At 37.7% G+C, this 22029-nt stretch overlaps 1 protein-coding gene across 38 annotated transcripts in view; it reads left to right on the top strand.

The window, feature by feature from the left end:
* Nucleotides 1-22029, top strand: part of ABI3BP (ABI family member 3 binding protein) — a 261584-nt gene that overhangs the window by 129636 nt on the left and 109919 nt on the right. For 28 of the 38 annotated variants that reach the window (XM_058731566.1, XM_058731582.1, XM_058731576.1 and 25 more), the window contains exons 11-20: nucleotides 941-1015; nucleotides 1764-1838; nucleotides 2684-2755; nucleotides 3462-3536; nucleotides 14591-14656; nucleotides 15791-15865; nucleotides 16418-16492; nucleotides 17366-17440; nucleotides 18330-18401; nucleotides 19200-19274. In XM_058731566.1, coding sequence (XP_058587549.1) covers nucleotides 941-1015; nucleotides 1764-1838; nucleotides 2684-2755; nucleotides 3462-3536; nucleotides 14591-14656; nucleotides 15791-15865; nucleotides 16418-16492; nucleotides 17366-17440; nucleotides 18330-18401; nucleotides 19200-19274 — 735 coding nt within the window. The remainder of the gene's footprint in view (nucleotides 1-940; nucleotides 1016-1763; nucleotides 1839-2683; nucleotides 2756-3461; nucleotides 3537-14590; nucleotides 14657-15790; nucleotides 15866-16417; nucleotides 16493-17365; nucleotides 17441-18329; nucleotides 18402-19199; nucleotides 19275-22029) is intronic. The other 10 variants (XM_058731586.1, XM_058731601.1, XM_058731602.1 and 7 more) reach the window with 4 other exon arrangements.

Raw genomic sequence — 22029 nt, forward strand, 5'->3', positions numbered from 1 at the left:
GGGTCAAAGGTAGAAGCTATTTAAGATGCTGGAATAATCTATTCAAATAAAATTCCTGGGTAACTTTTCTAATTTCAATATGATTTGTCAATACCAAGAAAAGCATAGCCATGACTCAGTGGATGACTCCAAGTCCTTTTCTGCCCCAAAGATTGTATTAATTTTTCCCAGTTATACTTTATTGTCTTAGCACAGTATCTGATGGGAGAGTCTACGAGTTTTAGTTCTCTGCCAAACCGTATTCACAGTTTTCCACTTCAGAAACACTTAGGCAAACACCATACCTCATTATTAAGTATTGTGTTTATTTTGTGTCTTTATCCTGCAGAATTCTGGGGTCATGTAGCTCACAGTTCATTCCAAATCCCGGTGATCCTGGTTCTTATTTACCTGAGCTCATCTTTGCCTTTGATTTAGCATTTGGAACAACCTTGTGGTTGAGCTTTTGAATCCTTAACATAATTTCAACCCCGTTCCAAGTTTTGCATGTTGACTGCAGTTTGGAAGAGAGAAATATTTAATGTAATAGTTTAAAATAAACCTTTTTGCCTTAGGTCATTCTTTTATTTGCCCATTTATTAATTCATTTAATAGATATTTGCCCCATGCTTGCTTACTCCAGACATTGTGCTAAGCCCTGGAAATAATGAGAAGGAAAAAAGCAGGCAAATAAAAGAATATGATTAGTAAGTACTTTCATGGTGGTCAGTTCACTGTGCTTTTTGGAACATATCAAAGTGCACCAAACTTAGCAAGGAAGGGTTGGGAGAAGTGTCAGCTCAGGTGCCTGGGGCAAGCCAGGGAGTCCTTCATGGACTTGAAAAGGATTGGTATATATAAGAGTCCGTTACTAATTCTAACTGGACACCAAAATGCCTTATGATCTTTGGTTGCTTCATCATTTTATCTTAATTTACAAGTTGTTTTTTTTACCTTCCAGTGACTCCTGAGTCAGTGCCAAGAACCACGAAACCTACTGTGTCTAGTGCATTAGACTTTTCAGAAAAAACACTGGGTAATTCTAAGAACTTTTTTTTTCTTTAATAATTCCCAAAACTCATAGAAACAAAAAGAAACTCCAATGCCTTCATTCCCACCTCCTTGATTTCCCCTGCTCTCTTACTAGCAGTAGTGAACCTTCCTATTTCTTGGACTAATTCCATTAGAAAGTTAACAACGTGTTTGATTTTGGTGACTCATATTTTAGGCAGCCCTAGATTCTAGATGCTGACTACACACACTTTTTACCAGTCTTTTGGGATGTATCGGAAAAAAAAAAAAAAAACAGAATGCCAGTCTTTTAACCCACAAATCTTGCAGGGGTAGGGGAAACCTGGAAGTCTTCACTGTGTCTGTGCTTTCTGTTTCAATAGGCTTCCCGAGTCTTACATGCATGACACTTCAGGAGAATCCCCAGAAGTGTCATGACTTTTAATAAGAACTTCATGTCATGCAAGTTAGCAGGTGCTCAGTCCAAGAGAATCTAACTTGCTTTGTCCTTTTCTGCTGAAGAAAAGGAGCAGCATGTGATTTCTTGTGTACATGTGATGTTGATCTTCCATGTCACACCACACCCTTTGAACCTTTACCTTCACATTTTAACAGCTACGCGAAGCTTTTCCTGGAGGCGCCAGCTTTTCCCGGGAAAGGCATCAGCTGCCCGGTGCACCCCGTGTAATGAGCATGCTTCACATGATGATGTGTTAACCACAGTGTCAAATCCTGACTCAGGGAGTTGCTGACTCAATTCTTCTTTATTTTAGTTCTCAGCGAAAGGACCCCGGAAACACTGCAAACTGTTCTAATACCTAGGTTTGAATTGTCACTGAGCACTCTAGGTAAAAATTATTAAAAATTACAGCTTGTTATTACCTTGGAAATTTAATGCATGCTTTAAAGAAATCCTTAGGCTAATTCATTCAAATTGATCTCCTCATAGGAAAGAAGGGACAAATGCTTTATAGAACCGTAAGCTCCCCAACGTCAAGCCCTTAAATGTTAGAAAACATTTTATAACTTAGGATCCTGAAGAGTCTTTATGACAAATCCTTTCGTGGTTTTTCTTTTTGGCGGTCATATTTTGATATTATATGTGATTCTTCTTACTCAAAATCACTGTGTCACTGAATAAATTTTCTATACTTTTTCTAAATATCTTTTTACTCCATTGTTTATCCTGGCTGAGAAGATAAATTTATGGTCTTTTTTGTAGACTGTTTCTTAGAATTTATTTATGAGTGCAATATCAAAAATTGTTGGAGGAGGAGGTTAAATATAAAGCCATGTAGTTACTGAGATTCTATCCTTAAAAGCCATTAGATGGACATTTTTTAGTTCAGTTGTATTTAGTGCTTGATTTGAGTTAAAATGAAATATATCTAAGGGCACACAAACACATAATTAAAGAAATTAGGAAAGTCATTTAGTAAAAGTGAAATGGAGAACCCAAATTCTTCAAATCTAGCAGCTTGATTATAAAGAATAGAACAAGAAGCTTGATTATAGTAGCCAGCACTGAAATCACAAGAATAAGAAATACGACTAACAACAATTTACTTGACGTGAATAATTTTCCTTTTTGTGTCTTTTTTGTTGTTTTTGCAAGCTTGAGATTTTGAAAAATCTTTTCTCTGTTCCTTGTACCTCACTCAGGTTGTAACATGTCTTATATGTTTCGTTGCAGCTCCGAAAAGCCTTCCAGAATTTCCTCAGGCAAAAACACCCTTCCCTTTTGAGAAACCTGGGGGCACCTTGGGTAATAACAGCACCTTAAACCTGGTGTTAAGATGTGGGTGCAGATTGCTTAATTGTGTAGGCCACGTTTACTGGATCCTATGTCAGCAAACTTCAACGTACTGATGAATTTGGGTAACTCAACCAAACAAGGGATTGATTTAAAAACAAAAAACCCTTGGGCGCCTGGGTGGCGCAGTCGGTTAAGCGTCCGACTTCAGCCAGGTCACGATCTCGCGGTCCGTGAGTTCGAGCCCCGCGTCAGGCTCTGGGCTGATGGCTCGGAGCCTGGAGCCTGTTTCCGATTCTGCGTCTCCCTCTCTCTCTGCCCCTCCCCCGTTCATGCTCTGTCTCTCTCTGTCCCAAAAATAAATAAAAAACGTTGAAAAAAAAATTAAAAAAAAAAAAAAAAAAAAAAAAAAAAAAAAAAACCCTTATTTGATGACATTTTCTACAACTTCAGTTAACAGTCATCATTGTGTTAATTCTATATAGATTTAGGTTTTGTCCTCAAAAATGTTGAAAGTATGACACCAAATTCTGGCCTCTTTCTGATCACTAAATGATCTCTGGATGGATGCATAATGATTTCCCAACTTTTGATTGAAATAGTGTGTGCTTTTAATTGCAAGCTTCTGGTAGTCACGTAACCATACCGGCAACCTATTTGTATCCTTTTCTCCTCTCAAAAAATAATCTTCAGCGACTTCCATTTCTTTTTGCTGTAGCTTCCATTGAAAAGCCATGGATTGTGCCTACAAGTAAAATATATGAAGATTCCAAACCTCTCCCACCTCAAACTGGTAATGTTTTTCTTTTTTCTTTTTAAAAATCAATTGGAACAACAGTATTGAATAACTTCTCTTATTTTTATTTTTATAGGTTCCTTAGTTGATTATCAAAATACTTGTAGTAAATGGTAAAGCCATAATGCGTTCTTGATACTTGGAGGAATGTCGTGTTTTTCTCAATGCTAAAGTAAAACAGCTTTGTGTTTGTTTTAAAACTCTGTTTTAACGTCTGGATATATAATTAGAAGGGTGGCTAGAAGGTGAACTGTGAATTGGCACATGGATTTTCAAGAGACCTCTGTAGTGACATTGAGAACAGTAACAAAAATAAGTATCTTGGGTCTGATGTGTATCAGCTTAATGTTTCCCTTGCAGGTGGATATTTGTTTTTTGATTTTTTTTTCCAACAAAAATATTCAGTAAATAGTAGAGAGCTCACTATGTGCAGGGCATTGCTAAGTCCTAAAATCTGTTAAGAATATTGTGATAAAGAGGAAAGACCACAGATCTTGGCATTAAAAATGGACCTTGATTCCTGTTCCGGCTTTCTCATTAACAGTATACTTTAGCTCTTTTTTCTACTTTCCTGGGTCTTAGTTTGTTCTTTTATAAATTGTGGCAATTGGCTTTTTCTCCTGAGAATTCTTTGTCCCACCACTAAGACTGATGAGGGAGACAGCTTCCCTTTAAAAAAAAAAACACAGCAATAACAGATTTTCTTAATTAAAAAGTTATTTCCTATACATCTTGTCTTTGCTAGGGGTCTAGCAACTAAAGAGAATAGTCAGCATGTGAGAATTATACTAAAACCTCAGAAACCACTTGGTATGATTACATCCATGATTTTTGTTTTACTTGTTTGTATTTAATTGTTGTGCACCTTCTAGTTGTGATGCTTTGAGTACGTATAATGTATAAGTATGTAATGTAGTTGAAGTTCATGTAATGAAGTTAAGTACACTGACATTTTGTGGCATTTTCCAGAAAGGATTCCAGCAGAGGACTGGTTTGAGAAAGGAGGAGAATGAGGCTTCAGAGGCATAGATGTTAGCTAAATTATTCCTTCTCTGGTACATGTAATGGGCTCAGATCTCAGCAAAAGATAAAAGGATGGCATCACATGAAGTAAGCATGTCTATTATAGTCTCCCCTAGTTTTCTCCAGTGGGAAAACACTTGAAAGTTGGTGATGGTTGTCAACCATCCAGAGAAGTCTCAAATTGGGTCTTACACGGGCTTCGTTCCCCTAGAGTCACTGACCCTGAAACTGTAATGCAATTACTTAATGTGGGTGCAAAAATATCCTTAGCATTCCAGGTCACCTGAGTCTAAAATCTGGGTCCGGGGTAGAGTTTCATATGGAGCCATTCCACAGGCCCAGCTGCACTGTGGCTATGGAGCAACAACCAGTCTGTGGACCTGTGTGATGGTTTATCTCCTGCACTGTGGCATGCCTGGCCTGGCTCCCATGTCCTTCATGAGGATTATGGCTCTCAAACCAAACTAGGGCCCACGGGACTAAATAAAGGCTTAGACCCCTTTCATCTCTTAGTTTGGGTTATTTACCTTGGGGTCATAGGGCAACCTACATTTCCATTGAGCAGCCTGTAGTTTTTTTGTGTCTATGATTATCCGAGAATGAACTGACCAGAGTCTCAAGGAAACCGCTTATGGAATTTTAATGGCAAGGACGTGAAATATATATAAATCCTGAACTGAACTAAGCTTTGGGGAGGGAGGAGAATATGTTGGGAAGGGAGGATTGTAGGGTTACAAAGAGAGATGAAATTAAAGATCCTAGTGAAGGAAAAGTTCCTTTTGCCTTTAATTCCAGAAAGGAATATTCTGGCCTTGCTCTGATGGAGTATGAATAGTGGCTAATGCAGCAGGAAGTGCTTGCATTATTCCGTTACCTCACTGCTGCCAGAGCAACCTTAAGCTGCCAGAGAACTTCCAACTTTGACTGCCAACCCCCTCTGGATGAAGTGTTGGGCTTGTCATGGCTGTAACAGTTCAGTAGGTAATGATCTCAGGCATGAGCATTGGCCCTAGAAATTTGCAAGCCTTCCCTCACAACACTTAAATTTTATATTTCTGCTACTTAGTATGCTCCTTGGAACAGCAGCATTGGCATCACCAGGGAAGTTGTTAAAAAGGCAAAATCTTGGGCTCTACTCCAAATCTACTGAATCAGGATCTGCTTTTTAAACAAGGTCTCCAGGGAATTGGTATGAATGTAAAGTTTGAGAAGCACTACCTTATCACTAACCTCTAATATTTTACACATGTAGGTAAGAATCATCAAATGTAGTCAGTTGTAGGATGGGAGGCCTCAAGTCAATATAAGATTGGTTTCTCAAAGTGGGTGATTATGTCTTGTTTCTACTAATGCTTCTATCTCTTATGTAAGTGTTCTGTGTGGCATCTTCCTAACATGTTAAAATTAAAATTTATCCTATATATTGTGACTTAAAGAGTTGATATATTCATGCTATCCTTTCATTCATTTAAGACTTTCCTGTTTCTTGTGATTAATTTTGTGTGAATTTATACGTGTACTAAGTTTCTATTTGCTATTTAGTTTCAATGTATAGGATTATTTTACTTTCCAGTCACTCACCGTGGTTTCCTAATGGAATTGTTTTAGAAAGTCAGAAGAGAGAGGGGTGGAGATAGTAGTGGAATGCTGGTCCATAATACCATTCGTCCCATTTTTAGTTATTATATCTTTTGAAGAAATGATACATTTTAGCTGGGGTTAATGATATTATTAACACTTTTTGTTAATAATGAACACATTTTGTTTTCTTTGGGGTATAGTGTGTCTGTGTTTGCTATATGAACTCCCTTCAGCCAAAGACCACTAGGACCACACCTGTATTTGAACAAAGTTAAAGCTATTGCTCATTCTAACAATGGAGAATGCAGAGCATGAGGAACTGTGGGGTCCTTGGTAAGAGGGTACTAGAAAGGACTCACTGTAGGACTTGGTCTTGCTTTAGGTGATTCTGGGGAGGGTCCAAGGAAGCGACGCGTGGATTGGCTGCTGCCAGAAAACGGGAGTAATTCCATAACCAAGTATCTTAATTCTTAACTAGAAGGCAGGAAGAACAGTGAAGTTGTGATTGGTAAATCCATATTAGCCAGAAGGTGGGGATAGTAATTTTTGTTTTGCACACAACCAAACAGTGGTCTTGTTTTTGTCTTGATCTGTGTCGGTCACCCAGCGGTCTTGTCTGATATCAGTGTTAACTTCAAATTGTTGATGTTGAGCAGAAGAGTGCCACAGCCCAATTGTGGGTGCCAGGCCAACTCCTGGGTGCCAGAGGCTGCTTTTCTCTTTAACAACCATTAAGTGTGACTTACCAGTACCTTTTGTAGAATTCATTTTGCTTCAACATTTACTAGATTTGTTTTCCATATTTACTTCATGTTTTGTATCAAATGATCACAACGCATGCTCTCAAAAAGCTGTCTGTATTACTTTGGGATATAAAAAAGCTGTATGGAAATTCTAATTTGCATGCTGATTATTTAAATCCCTAGGTCAATTCAATAGATTATGAAAGAGTGAAATAGGATATTTGGAATTTGGAATATTGTGGAAAATCTGAGAAGTGTAATCATCAAACATGTTCTTCCCCACTTTTAGCCTATTTGCTCCAACCTTAGTATGGCATTTTTTGATCTCATCATTTAGAATTGTATTTTGTATTCAACCTTCTCTAAAGTATGTTGAAGTAGGATTGATTGATGTCTTTATTCCCTTGGCAAACCTAAGTTTTCTTAAAGTTTAGAAAAGAGAGGATTAAAATCTGCTCTATAATTATACATCAGAATGTATACTCTTTAAAATAAATTCTATATTAAAAGAAAGTTGGCCACCTTTTAAAAATATGTAAGTGCTTGTAACAAAAACTCAGGAAAGAAAATTTTTCTGATGACATGATAGAATTGGTCTTAGGTTCTATTGAAAAGTGGCCAGTTGACTATGATTTCTGTGTACTATAGAGTGAGTTCTAGAAGAGTAGTCTACCTTCCAGTCCCCCAAAGAATTGTGCATTTGTGTGTATGTGCACGCACTTGTTGAATTGCTTCTTCATTGGTATAATTTTGTATTTGCACAGCAATTTCCTATTAAGAGATTGAAAGGTTGTATATATACCATCCTATTGATCTTCCAGAAGTCCCTGGAAATAGAGTTACCATTTTCTTTTAAAGCAACAAGTGAGAGGCTTGCCCCTGAATGAGTAGAGAAGCAAAAACTAGATCCTCATTGATTTCTTTCCTAAGCTTCTAACAACCACACCAAGTTAAGAGTGAAATAATGTTATACAGTTTACTTCGAAATTTTTTCTTGAATAGCTTCCCAACAGAGCAAATGATGCTAGGACCAGGTGCCTTCCAGATTTTTAAGCAACATTAAGTGGTCTGTGAGTAAGACTGGCCACTTTCTGACATTCATTCTTCTTGTGAATGTGATCACTGATCTGTGACCTATGCAGTGACACAGCTGGGTTAATAACCAACTCAACTACGTAGTAGTTACGTGGCTGTAGACAAGTGATTTAACCTCTGAGAGTCTCAATTTTCTCACCTATAAAATGGAAATATAATTTTTTTCATTGAGTGTTAGGTCTTGGAAATAATGTGTTTAAAAAAATAGTGTAAGTCACTAAATCTAATTCACAGTACTTGAGAGGTACTCTGTCATCCTTTCCTTAATACAGTGGACTCTTGAATTGAATGCATCCCCTTCCTACCACACTGCCCATCCCAAACCTCCTGAATTGCTGCAGATACTCAATAATAATAATACAATAACGTGACTGAAAAAAAGGAAGAAGGAAGAGAGACAATAAAAAGACTCTAACTTGCATATAAGCTTAACAAAAGATTCTTGGGTCTTCATTTCACTTGTTTAAACATTTTTTAAAAAGAATGTATAGGATATATGCATTGTTATTTAAAGAGGCATTGCCCCCATGGAATGGTCTGACATCTTATTAACTCTGGGCAAGGATGTATAACACAGCCACACTGTTGAGTTAGAGTAGCAACCTGAATCTTTCTATAAACTGGGCCCTGAGACCCTTCCTAGGTTCAAGGAGTAAAATGATGTGTGACCAACTTGCTCTGTTTTCCATGGGCATCAGAGGTGGGGAGAGGCAGCATAAATGCTGTGTGTACCATCCCACAGTTCAGGCACGTGCATCATTTCTCAAGCCCTTATGTCATTGAAATGGTAAGATGGAAATCATCTTTTGGTTTCTGGCTTCATAGTGTCATCAGTGTTAAGCCTCCTTAACTTGATCATCCACTTAAAAAGACCATCAGTTAGTACCAGGAAAGAATTTTTTTTTTTAATTTTTTAAGTTTATTTATTTTGAGAGAGAGAGCATGAACAGGGGAGGGGCAGAGAGAGAGGGAGAGAGATGATCCTAAGCAGGCTCCATGCTGTCAGCCCAGAACCTGACTCAGGGCTCAAACTCACAAACTGTGAGTTCATGACCTGAGCCAAAACCAAGAGTCAAATGCTTAACCGACTGAGCCACCCAGGTGCTCCAGAAAATATTTTTTTTGTTTACTTACTTTTAAAACAAAGTTTTTTTTTAAGGTTTATTCATTTTTCAGAGACAGAGCATGCGTGGGGGAGGGGCAGAGAGAGAGGGTGAGAGTAAGACAGGCACCCCAGGCAGGCTCCACACTGTCAGTCAGTGCAGAGCCTAATGTGGGGCTTAAACTAATGAACCATGAGATCATGATCTGAGCCAAAGTTGGACACTTAACCAACTAAGCCACCCAGGTGCCTGTAATACCAGGAAAGATTAAAAGTTTGTTTGTTTTATTTTCAGAGAGAGAGAGAACGAGAACATGCACACCCAAGCAAGCAGGGGAGGGACAGAGAGAGAGGGAGAGAATCCCAAGCAGGCTCTGTGCTGTCAGCACAAAGCCTAATGTGGGGCTCGAACCCAGGAATGGTGAGATCATGACCTGAGCAGAAACCAAGAGTCAGTTGCTTAACTGACTGGGCCACCCAGGTGCCCTAGTACCAGGAAAGATTTAAAGCTCAATTCAGACAAAGATAATGGTTTCTTTATACAACCCAAGATGATCTGACATGTTCATTTTCATTTTTAGAAAACTCTCCTGACTGTTCTTTCCTCAGTGTACCCAGACTAACTGATTTTTCCCTCCAAATGTACTGTGACTTAGTATTAAGACGACTCCATCTTCTGGCATAATTCCTTCCCCTTGAACAACAAACAGTTATCCTTAGAAGCTCTCCCTTGACAACAGAGTCAGAACTGACAATGATCAGCCTCAGTCTTTTCTTTAGAATCTACTTTGAGAGCTGCCTTTAGGAGTTCATCACTTACTATTTTCAGTACTTTGTAGAACTTCAGGAAATTACTATATGCACTTAAGATCTATAAATCATTTAAAGACCTGAACGCTGAATGATCACACATGGGGAGTGGTATACTGGTTGGAAAATTGTGGTTTGCTCAGAGTGGTTGAAAAGAGATTGAACTCTATCTACATTTGGACCTTACTGCCTCCCTGTGAGTTGTTGATGATTACAGATCTGGCCCACCCAACTGGATTAAGCCCTAGAGAGGAGAAAAAAGTGGAGATGAGGGTAGTGTTGATGCTTACAGAGCAGGAAAATAGGATTCACGTGTAGCAGATGGTTTACAGATTCACTGTGGCCTCTTAGAGATTTACAGCCTCAGCCTTTGGTTTTGCTTCATGAGCATTTTCTTGTACGCACTATTTTCACAAATTTCAAGTCCAAACAGAAAGATACTTTATTTTTCCATCAACTAAGGAAAGCACGATGTATTTATTTAAATGGTACTGAGAACTGTGTGTGTGGTGTTCATAAATGCTTTTCTCATCCCGCTATTTATTGATAGTCCTATTGTATCTTCCCGTTGCTTCTTCATATGTTTTTAGGATTCTATTTCCATGGCAGGGTATGGCCACATAAGCATATGGCAGGTAATTAATTGTGTAGTAGAGGAAGAGATCTGTGTGCACAAGTATGTGTATCATAAAATAATTAAAGGGGCCTATTCATTTATTTTCATTTGTCCTTACTAAGAGCATGAACCACTCAGCTGTCAAACTGTTATTTGTTCATTGTAATGGCCATCTTGCAGGTTAACTCTATTAATTCTACTAATTAATAGAATAATTATTCCTATTAATTTTATTGAGTCTCCACCATGTACCAGGCTCTGGGGTAAAATAAACTTTGGAGTGCGTCATGAACATGACTGACTCAATTTCTGTCCTAATGACGCCTTTCACCTAAGAATTTGATGAAAAAGGAAAGTCTTTCACATAGGTACTAACATTCATGGAATTTGAATGGAATAAATTGATAAGTTCTTAATAAGCGGAAATGCTTTATCTGTGTGCTATCACATTTCCAGAGCAATATCAGAGCATTTTTATGATTGGATTTACATCTGATTAGTTTTTTAAAATCATTTTTAAAAAATGTACAACTGGGGCACCTAGGTGGCTCAATTGGTTAAGCATCCGACTTTGGCTCAGGTTACAGTCTCATTGCTTGTGAGTTTAAGCCCAATATTGGGCTCTCCACTGTCAGCACAGAGTCCACTTGGGATCCTCTGTCTCCCTCTCTCTGCCCTTCCCCCACTAGCACTCTCTTTCTTTCTCTCTCAAAAATAAACATCTAAAAAAATAAAACATGTAACCAACAAAACATAATTTAACAATGTGGTTTTAGGAAGTTGTGAGCAAATGAGCAAATGTTAGTATGGCTTATTTCATAATAATTTTTCTGAGAAATATAAAAGTGAAATTGAGTTATCATGATAAGTCATTACTGCTACTTGAAAGAAAATAATTGCTTTTTCTAACCTTCGAATTGAACTACCTATTTTACTTGTATTGGATTGGTTCTGCAACTTTTGGTCCCATTTATGTTCTGTGAATGCGAGACTAGAGATGATGCTTAATGTCAAACAGGAGCATTTCCTCCACATCAGTGATAGAAAATATTTGCCTCTAAACAGTAATGCATGATAGCATGTGGAGAGTCTAAGAAACAGGAATTTGCTCTTCACTCTTAGCTATCTATCACTCTTATAGCTGGAGTAGCCTTTTAAAAGCCAAGAGGCCTAATCATTTGACACATTTTACTCTGGTATAGAAACACATATACAAGAATTTCGTAAAGAAATCAAGAGCTTTTTTTTTTTTAATTTATTATTTTTTTAATGTTTATTTATTTTTGAGAGAGAGAGAGTGAGTGGGGAGGGGCAGAGAAAGAGAGGGAGACAGAGAATCTGAAGCAGGTTCCAAGCTCTGAGATGTCAGCACAGAGCCCAACGCAGGGCTTGAACCCATGAACAGTGAGATCATGACCTGAGCTGAAGTCAGATGCTTAAACGACTGAGCCACCCACGTGCCCCATTTTTGTTTTTTGTTTGTTTGTTTTTGTTTTTGTTTTGAGAGAGAGAAAGCGTGCATGAGCAAGTAGAGAGGCAGAAAGAGAGAGAATCCCAAGCAGGCTCCACTGCTGTCATTGCAGAGCCTGATGCTGGGTTTGGTCTCACAAACTGTGAGATCATGACCAGAACTGAAATCAAGAAGAATCAAATGCTTAGTGAGCTGAGCCACCCAGGTGCCCCAAGAGCTGTTGATTTTTAGAGAACTCCATTTTTGACATTGTTCTCTCCTCTGGTATCTATTATTTGAGATTCACAAAACGTGTTTAATTTTTTTTAATACTTATTTATTTTTGAGAGAGAGACAGAGCACGAGCGGGGGAGGGGCAGAGAGAGAGAGGGGGAAACACAGAATCGGAGGCAGGCTCTAGGCTGACAGCACAGAGACTGATGCAGGGCTCGAACTTGTGAACCGTGAAATCATTACCTGAGTCAAAGTTGGATACTTAACTGACTGAGCCACCCAGGTGCCCCAAAAAAGTGTGTTTAAGCCATGAGTGAAGGGGGGTGATAACATGCCTCTCAAAGCTGCTCAAACAACATAAAACTTCCAGCAAGTGGTATTTGTGAGTTATTAGCACTCTTGTTCTTAACTATTCAACTCTCAGAAACTCCAGAAATAGAAATAGCAGGGACCAAGTCTTCTGGAAGATGTGTTATTTTAATATTAAGTATATTTGAGAAAATGTTTTAGGTGTGAGAGGTCTGTGATACTTGGGAGCTTCCCGACATGAGGCACCACGGCCAGAGGATGACAGAAGGAGGGCTTCCTTCCCCAGTATAGTGCTTTCTGAGAATAACTTGAGGGAAGATGGCAGCCTGGCTTGCAACCAGGCAAATAGAAAGGAATTATCAATATAGAAAAGAAATAGAAAGGGGGTACTCTTGGGACAAAAAGTACAGAATATAAGAAAGCTGGTTCAGTGTTAATAGATAGAAGGGATGTGTATGACTTAGGGTAACAAAAAGACAGTTGTAGCATTTTTCAAAAGTTAGCAGCAATATAAAAGTCAAGATATTTATTCATAACTTCTAGTATAAGAAGTTTAAATAGAAGTTGGGAAAGTTTTCCTAACTTGTTTGGTAATACATAGAGCTGACTTGGGTACATCCATGACTTGAAATTGGCTTGAAGCAAGCAAGATCAGCAACCACCAGCATTTTTGTCCTTCAAAAGGTTTGTCATTCTTATCTGACTCTTTAAAATTGTAGCTAGGCTAAAGAAAACCTTGCATTGCAATTTAAAGCATTGGCTCTTAGAACATGTGCATGACTCAGAATGTTCTTTCTGTTTTTAAAGATTTTGCGAAGTAGTAGATTGGCCTTCACAAAGAGAATTCTCTTTCCTGCCTCTTCAGTATGTGGTGCAATATAAACTGCCCTCTGTGCATATCTGGGTGTATCACACAGTCTGATATTATCTTTCTTATACCTTCCGCTAGCACTGGTTCAAAGTCATGACATGGTCGCTGACTGACAAGTAACCTTGCTGAGTAAATTTTCCTATGAATTCCTTTTTAGTTTATTTCTGTAGAGCCATTTTGAGTGGGTCAGGAAAGTAACATGTATCGCATGACAATTAATGCTTTCACTTCACCTCCCATTACCATACTGACAGCTCTTTGTGCAGAAAAAGAGAACATCTTTAATTTTTATTTTGATGCTCTTTTTGCTTGCAGATTCAACTCTTACGTGAACATGAAATTTATCCCTGTATTAAGATCAACCTTGTTTTTCAAGGTCACCCTGCTTTCCTTGGTTTATGTAGAATATTAAATTTATCCTGAAATCCACCTAGATTGTAGAAGGGCTCATGGCTCCACTAGGAATATAGAAAGAAGGTTGCCTCTAGGTAAAGTGGCAGGAGGCGTGGTGCAAGAAGAGAGTACTGGTCTTAACTCAGCTCTTCTTGGCCCTGTTAATGGGATGACAAATACACTGAACTTGACAAAGCCTGTGTGGGACCACTGGCAGATGTTTTCACAGCTGCGAATCTCAACTTCATCATGTAGAAAATGGAATTAACACCCCATTATCTAGAAAATGGGTATAATGCCTACCTCACATGTTTCTCAGGGATATTGAGAGGGTTAAATAAGCTGATATGTGAGAAAGTGCCATGCAAACTGGAAAGTGCTGTCCAAACATAAGATACCATGATGGTAACTTTTACTAAGTAGGAAGACTAAACTATTTGGTGCAAATAGCTTCAATGTGACTGTTGTTTCCTTCTTTGGAAATCTCTCCTCAAATTGCTTCTGACTCATTTATGTTTATACTCTTTGAAGCTCTTTGATTTAGAGCTGGCACCACTTCATTGTAAATATATAGCACTATGTGCACATCACCCACGAGGCCAGTGCCAGGGCTCACTGTACAAAAGCCTTTAGTTTGGGGAAAGCCTAGAGGCAAGTCTTAGTGATTGCTTACACATTTAGTGACAAGACCAATAGCCCAGAGCCCAAACGCACTAGCACTTACATAAAACTCTGTTTTACCCAGCATTAAACTGTGTCATGAAATTTTTTAAAATTAATCAAAATTAACATCTTCTCTTTTGTTTTACCTTTTCTTTTAAAAGCAACTTATGATGTTTTCTCAAGCCCTACAACATCAGATGAGCCTGACATATCAGAACCCCATACAGGTATACCCCGCCTCTCAATTCTTTCTTTGGATGCCAAATGTTCTGGCAACACTATGCCTCGTTCTTGCTTTAACTTGCGCAGAGTGAAAAAGCATACTCTTCAGGGTTCTGCAGGAGAGAAGTGGCAGTCTGTGTCAGTGAGATGGATTCTACCCATTTCTCTGTTGAGCGATTACTTCTTTATCAGTAATAAGCTCTGCCACACGTGGGAGATGCAGATAAATTTGGTTGCCACTGACCCAGAGTAATGTATTAACAGAATCACTCTAAAAAGGTTTTAGATTCTTAGGGACTTTTCTGTAGAGCAGTGGCTCTCAGATGGGGATGATGTCTCTCTCTTCTCCCCCCAGAGGCATTTGGCAATGGCTAGATACATTTTTGATTGTCACAACTGGGGAAGGTGGCACTGACTTCTAGTGGGTAGAGGCCAGGGATACTGCCAAACCCCTGCAATGTACAGGACAGCCCCCCTCCCCCCAACAACAAAGAATTATGCAGCCCTAAAAGGCAATAGTGATGAGCTGAGAAATCGTGCACTAGAGCAATCATGTCATTCATTGGTCTATAGAAGTTCAGTTGGGTCTAATCTTTGGCATTCTCCTACTGATCCACATACAGTGAATGTAACTCAATCTAATAATTCATTTTAGCAACTGTTTATTAAGCACCTACTAAACTAGGTACTATGAGAGATTCCAAGTCAATATGAGTGGTCTCTGCTAGACATAGATATATGTCTGATATTTTTGTATATTTCGCCTGATATCCACATTATTTGTGCCATGATAAAAGCAAATAATTTTAAATAGCAGAAAATAAGAGAAAAAATGGAATAGAGTGTTGAGTGTGTTCAGTTAGTAGTTAAACAAAGGTGAGAAACCAAAAAAGCCAACTGAAGACAAGTTGAATACATGAAACGTTTTTATAATGGTTTCTAATGTTTAAAATATACATGTTTTTAAAAGTGAGTTCATCTTCAGCTCCTAATGAATCACTAGTTTTAAAATGTTGGTCAGCAGTCATTCAAGTGTTCATGATACTTTTCCCCATATGAGGAATAATTTATTACTCATGAATTTGTATTTTATTCTTGGGGCCTTCTGCTTTTATAAATGTTGACATTTATTCCAACAGAAACAAGTGATCCATTTCTGGATTCTGTCCCACCTAAAACTTCTAGAACTCTTGAACAGCCAAGGGCAACACTGGGTAATGTTTTTAACAGAAAAATCCTTCTTTGTTTTCCATCAAGAGAAAATCCATGTGAATGCCATTCTTCCAAATGACCATTTCATTCCATCACATTTAATCATTTATTTCATTCCTATTTCTGAATATATATATTTTTTCCTGTAATGCAGTCATCTTATGTTCCATTTTGGGTGTGTGCACCCTCTCTTTCTCTCTCTTTTTGAACTCTAATAGATGATTATTTTTTCCATCCTTAAAGGAATGAAAAGCTTTGAAAACTGCATGGACTCTTCATCATCCATATCATCCCATCTCATGTGTTTATGGCCTGTATCACCTCTTTTCCATGTGTTGAGTCTGCCTGGAGTGAACTGCTGAACGATCATCATTCTGACCTTTTCTTTAAATCATTATTTCATCCACCAGCTTTCAACACTATATGCATTTTTCATTCTTAATCATGGACTTGCAGCATGTGCTTGGTAACACCATCTAAAAAGCATGTTAAAATCCTTAAAATACCTCTTTTTAACTGGAATGACTTGGTGGGTGGGGTGTTTGTATTTTCAGCTCCAAGTGAAACACCATTTGTTCCTCAAAAACTGGAAATCTTTACTAGTCCTGAAATGCCACCTACAACACCTGGTAACTAATGATGTTTTTATTTGTATACTTTGAAAGAACAGATAAAATGACCAAAAAGAATCTGTTACGTTGGACTTCCAGAATATTTTCAGTAGTAAATATTTCCCTTTATTCTATACCATGAAATTCTTCCAAGAACTAGGTTATCTATCATACTTTGCCTTGTGAGAATCCTCAAAGAATCTCCATAATCTTGGTGTCCATATATTTGAAGAATTATTTCCCTTCTATAATCCTTTCAACTCTGCCAACCAGAAAACAGAAGTGGAATTACAGACCATAGTTACTCTAAAATACATTCCCTTCTATTCAGCATGATTAGATAGCACTTGGTCAGAATATTTTTCTCAAAGTAGTCTAAGTATAAAGAGCACCAAGTAGATTCTATAACCCTGGAAATGATAAGAAAAGATGGGTAAGAAAGATAACACAGCCTACATTCTATAATGGTCTAAAAGTTATTAGAATAATGTAATTCATTAACTCCTGGTGAGGTTAGTAATGAGCTACAGAATTAAAGAAGTTCTGAACTTCCATTCTCTCAATCCCAAATATTTGTGTTTGTCCTCTGTTGTTTGGTAAATTATCTTTTGAGTTCTTAAATGTACCTTGTGTTCTTGAATCCCTCAAGAGTGCTTACCTCCCGGTACATTTAACTCAACAATATACCTTCAGTGTTCATATAGACACTTAATTCATTTTGGCCCAATCAGCACATTTATTGAGAACCTTCTAGGTATAAAGCACAGTGCCTGGCATTCTGGGCATACAAAGAAATAAAAAGCAGTTCTTGTACTCAAGGAGTTTACAATTGTGACCTGATTGGCCTCTGTGCAATATTATTTATCAAAGCTATATTAAATCTTCTTTCAGCTACCCAGCAAACTACATCTATCCCTTCTACACCTAAACGACGCGTCAGGCCCAAAAAACCAAGAACCAAACCTGGTAAATAATGGTCTCTTTAACTTCTCAGGATACTTAATTCCAAATACATAATGTCTCTATTTTCTTTTTCATAAAAAGAAGCTATATGATTCTACAGGTCAAAGTTTCTTCACAAAATTTGAAATTAGCTGAAGATGAATTAATGCAAAATGACAAAAATCAAACAATTTTTCAGTAAGACTTCATTGAAAATTAAGTCCGTGATCTTCTTGCTTGTGAATTTTGGTATAAACCCAGAAACAAGTCCTAATGTCTTGTTAGTGTTAGGAAGTAAGATAGTTAGTGTGATTTATTTCCTTGGTATGCATGTATATTTAGGTGTTTATTAGGCTAGCAGTTGGTGTTTGGGGAGCCTACTATGTTTTCAACTGAGCTAGGGCAGTGGCTGAGAGGAGAGACCATGACTCTGACTCTCCAAATGCTTATAATCTCAAAAAGATTCTACAGCAGAGAATGAGAGAGCTGCTTGTGAGACTATAATACTTGTGCAGAAGCTCAGAAAAAGAGTTGAGGATGTAAGCTTCAAAATGTGTGTAGGGTTTAGACAGAGGAGAAGGAGGAGGGAACACATCCCAACACCGAATTTGCATGGTAGAGGTAGCTTATCAGGAGGTACTATTTTTCACTGTCAAGTAATACACTCAGAATCATGCCCAACAAATCAGGTTTTGCTTATTCCATGATAGTATAAACAGAGTTTTTTTTTTATCGCCCTTGCTATTATGACTGAACTTAGAAATTATTTCCCAAAACCTGTACTCACTGCCTTTGTAAACACTGACAATTAAATATGGCAGGATTTGAAAGGGTCATTCAGTTATTCTTCGAGCGATTATCTTTTTATTGTCTGTAGGATATCTTAATATTTTTATTTCCTTTCCATCACCAGAAAGAACCACAAGTCCTGGAACAATTACATCTAAAATTCCTAAAAGCCCTGAACCTACATGGACAACACTGGGTAATGACATGTCCTTAGTAGTTAGATGTGTTACTTAATTTTACCGTGAAAATCCAGTACCTTAGCTTTTGTGTAATGTCTCAGTCACTGTGCTAGTTGGACAATTGTGATGATTTCATAGAGTACAGCAGCCCTGTGACTTTCATGGTTTTGGGTAATTGGCCCCATAGTTAATGTTTCTGAAATCAGCATTCAGACATCATCCTGTACCTTGGAAAGCTGGAAAACACGGCTGCTTCATCACCTTCCATAAGTCATTGCATTTGAAGTAGAGTCCTAAACACAGTTCTCCATTTTTCTGAGTTAAGATCCTCAAGTTCAACTTCAGACTTCATTTGGAAGAACCATGTTCTATTATGATGTTAGTAGAATTTCTTTGTATAGTAGATCATACATTATATCTATCAGTGATTATCAATCTTAAACATGCCTTCTTTCTGGTGCTTAAAGACTTGTACGTGGCTGAGAAATGTGAAGTAAGGGGGCAAAATGATTCCATAGATTTTTTTCAAAGATAATGGATTAAAATAATGTTCTTTGTGTAGTTATTGTTGCTATTTGTAGCAATGCCATTTCTGTTAGTTCAAATATGTCCTGAAATGTTTTTTTCAAACCAGATGAAAATTTATCACTTTATTCATTCAGTGTTGTTCTGTAAAATATTCTTTCAGTGGAACACTTGCAAAACCTTCCAAGATGAAGAGTTCATTCCACTTAAAACATAGCTTTTTCTTTTGTGGCTTTAGACACTGAAATGCCTAAATATTGATTTGTTGATTATTTTCTTTACTTTTCCAGCTCCCAGTAAAACACAATTTATCTCTTTGAAACCTAAAATTCCTCTCATCCCAGAAGTGATAGACACCAAACCTGGTAATTACCCTGAATTTTTTTTTTCCAAATGTAGGGTTGAAAATTTATTTTATGCCACTCTTTGGAGTAAGAACTTCTGATTTGTATTTTGCTATTTGATGCAATTTTTCCATGAAAAGTACAAAAATGCAATGAAATGATCTCATTATAACCAGCCCTTCTGATATTATGGCAGCCTCACTCTGAGCTGTTGGGTGGATGACCAACCCAGAGAAAATACAGAAATACAGTGATGTGAGTGATTGAGGACTCCCTTGTCTAAGACAACGAAATAGTTTCCAGTACCACAGTTGACTGGAATTCTGATCACACTAAACAGCCTTTCAGCCTAAAAAGGGAGAAGTGTTTCCCTCCCCTAAAAACTCTGCCCTTGTTTTAGAGCTTCTCAGTTCTCCAGCTGCAAGATCAGAAAGGGTAGTATTTTCCTAATGCTCCATTACTTCTTTCTGAATTGAAGCTTACATCTTAACACTGACATTTGTTTACTCCTCAGGATATAGCAATGATGGTTTGCTGAAGAAAAGAAGGCTCTTTTGCAGGGAGGGGTTATTCTGTATATGTAATTAAAAACAGAGACAATTCTCTGCATATCGATTGCAGGGCATATTGAATGACCAAATCTGCATTTTATTCTATCTATCCAGAATCTATACAGAAGTTTAAATGTTGACTTATGAGTATCCCTTTATATATAGGAATTTTGTTGCTATTCATCATTTTCATCCAAATTTTAAACTCTTAGCTTCTGGAAGAATATATTTCTCACTGTCCTATTCAATGGATTTTTCATTAGTGCATGTTTACAAAGTAAACAATGATTGAACCAGAGATTTTCTACTTAAGCAGGCATGATTTTTTTTTGTTTGTTTTTGCAGTTAAATGGGTAAGGAAGAAAAATGTAACTGCTCAGAAAAGGAATTGTCATGACTCCCTTCAAAGAGGCAGTGAGATTTCCAGGTGTAGGTGTCAGACCAAAGGAAATGAGGGATTAGTCAAAGGGATGTGTAGTTGACACTGTGACCATGGGTGAGGTCTCCATGTTGGAGAAAGGGAATTAAGTACTCTTACTCCGAGAGGTTACTTGGCAAAAGAAGCACATAGCTAATGAAACTGAAGGCCCCTAACAGTTTATTTTTTAATGTTTTATTTATTTTTGAGGGAGAGAGAGTACAAGCAGGGGAGGGGCAGAGAGGGGGTGGCATAGAGGATTCCACGTGGGCTCTATGCTGATAGAAGCAAGTCCCATGCAGGGCTTGAACTCACAAACTGTGAAATCATGACGTGAGCCAAGATCAGACACTCAGCTGACTAGCCACCCAGGCGCCGCAAGAGCCCTAACAGTTTAAATCAATGAACTCCAATAGCTATATGACAGAAGGATTTAATGTACATTTATTTAAAAATCATGCCTAGAGAGCTTTGGAATAAGATAAAAACTGTTTTGTTGTATTTTGAAAGGGAGCTATTACTAAGTGGATTGAGAAATACTATTGGATGTTTAGACCACTAAATTTAAATACATGTCTCTCTGATCTAATTATTCCTGTTAGTATAAGATAAAAGTTGAAAAAAGCAAAAAAGTCTGCATTTGATCTTAACGGTTTATACATGATTAGTTACATTATTAATTTCAGTCCTTTCTAAAGAAAGGTTTAGTAGAAATTCATTAATACAAATAAGGGGCGAGGATGTGTTTCTATCCATTTAAGCTACTTGAGCAAAGAGACTTGTTAATTTGACATTTCCTTTTAAAATGTGGCCAATTATTTGGAAGCTAATGAATCTCTATTCCTCTGGTGTGTACTTTCTAATCACCCAAGAATATCCATGCTTTTCCCCCCGGCATCAAATATAACCACTTCAGAATCTGCACCTAAAGTTACACAAACTCAAATTGACCTCCGGTGGTCTGAGGCAACACAGAGTAACAACAGGATCTCTGCAAACCATTGCTTGGGTTTTAGCTTTTTAAAATGTATTTATTTTTATTTTAAGGCAGGCCACCATTAAAGCTTTGTGGAAGATTTCTGTTTCTAGCCAAGGTTCAGGAGAGCAAATCAACCACCAAAAGCTTTTCTTATTTGAGTGATTCATTGCCTTTCCCACCACTCTCCTCACACTCTGCTATTTTTCCATTTCACTTTCCATGCAAGTTGCTTTTCCTCTGGTTTTCCTTTGTGGTTAAACTAACGAGTAAAAACCCACATTGGGTTTGGCTTATTTTGTAAGTATAATCCAGTGCTTTCTTGAAAATCCCACCATCTACCATGTCCCAACGTGTCTGCCTCAACCAATCAGAATTTCATCCTTCATAATTAACCTTAAAGATTGTAATGGCCTTCGGCTATTCAAGCTTTTAATGGACTGGAAAAAAAAAAGGAGAGACCTTCAATTACAGGTATTTTTTAACATGATTCTTTGACATGGTAGATAGAATTGTAAATTTTTCTTATTGCTCATTACAAATCATGAGCCATTGTATCTTTCTTTTGTGCTGAGGTGACTGGTGTAGTTATTTGCATACCGCTTAACATTTTTAAACATTTATCATTATACCTTAAAATTATAAAGTAGAGGAAGTTTTGTCAGAAGATATATTTACTTTTTTAAAAAAATGTTTTCAATGTTTATTTTTGAGAGAGAAAGAGACCCAGTGTGAGGGCGGGGGGGGGGGGGGGGAGGGGGGTGTGGGCGCGCAGAGAGAGGGAGACATAGAAGTGAAGCAGGCCCCAGGCTCTGAGCTGTCATCACAGAC

This window comes from Neofelis nebulosa, chromosome 5 (assembly GCF_028018385.1).
Source record: "Neofelis nebulosa isolate mNeoNeb1 chromosome 5, mNeoNeb1.pri, whole genome shotgun sequence".
In the NCBI taxonomy this organism is placed as follows: domain Eukaryota; kingdom Metazoa; phylum Chordata; class Mammalia; order Carnivora; family Felidae; genus Neofelis; species Neofelis nebulosa.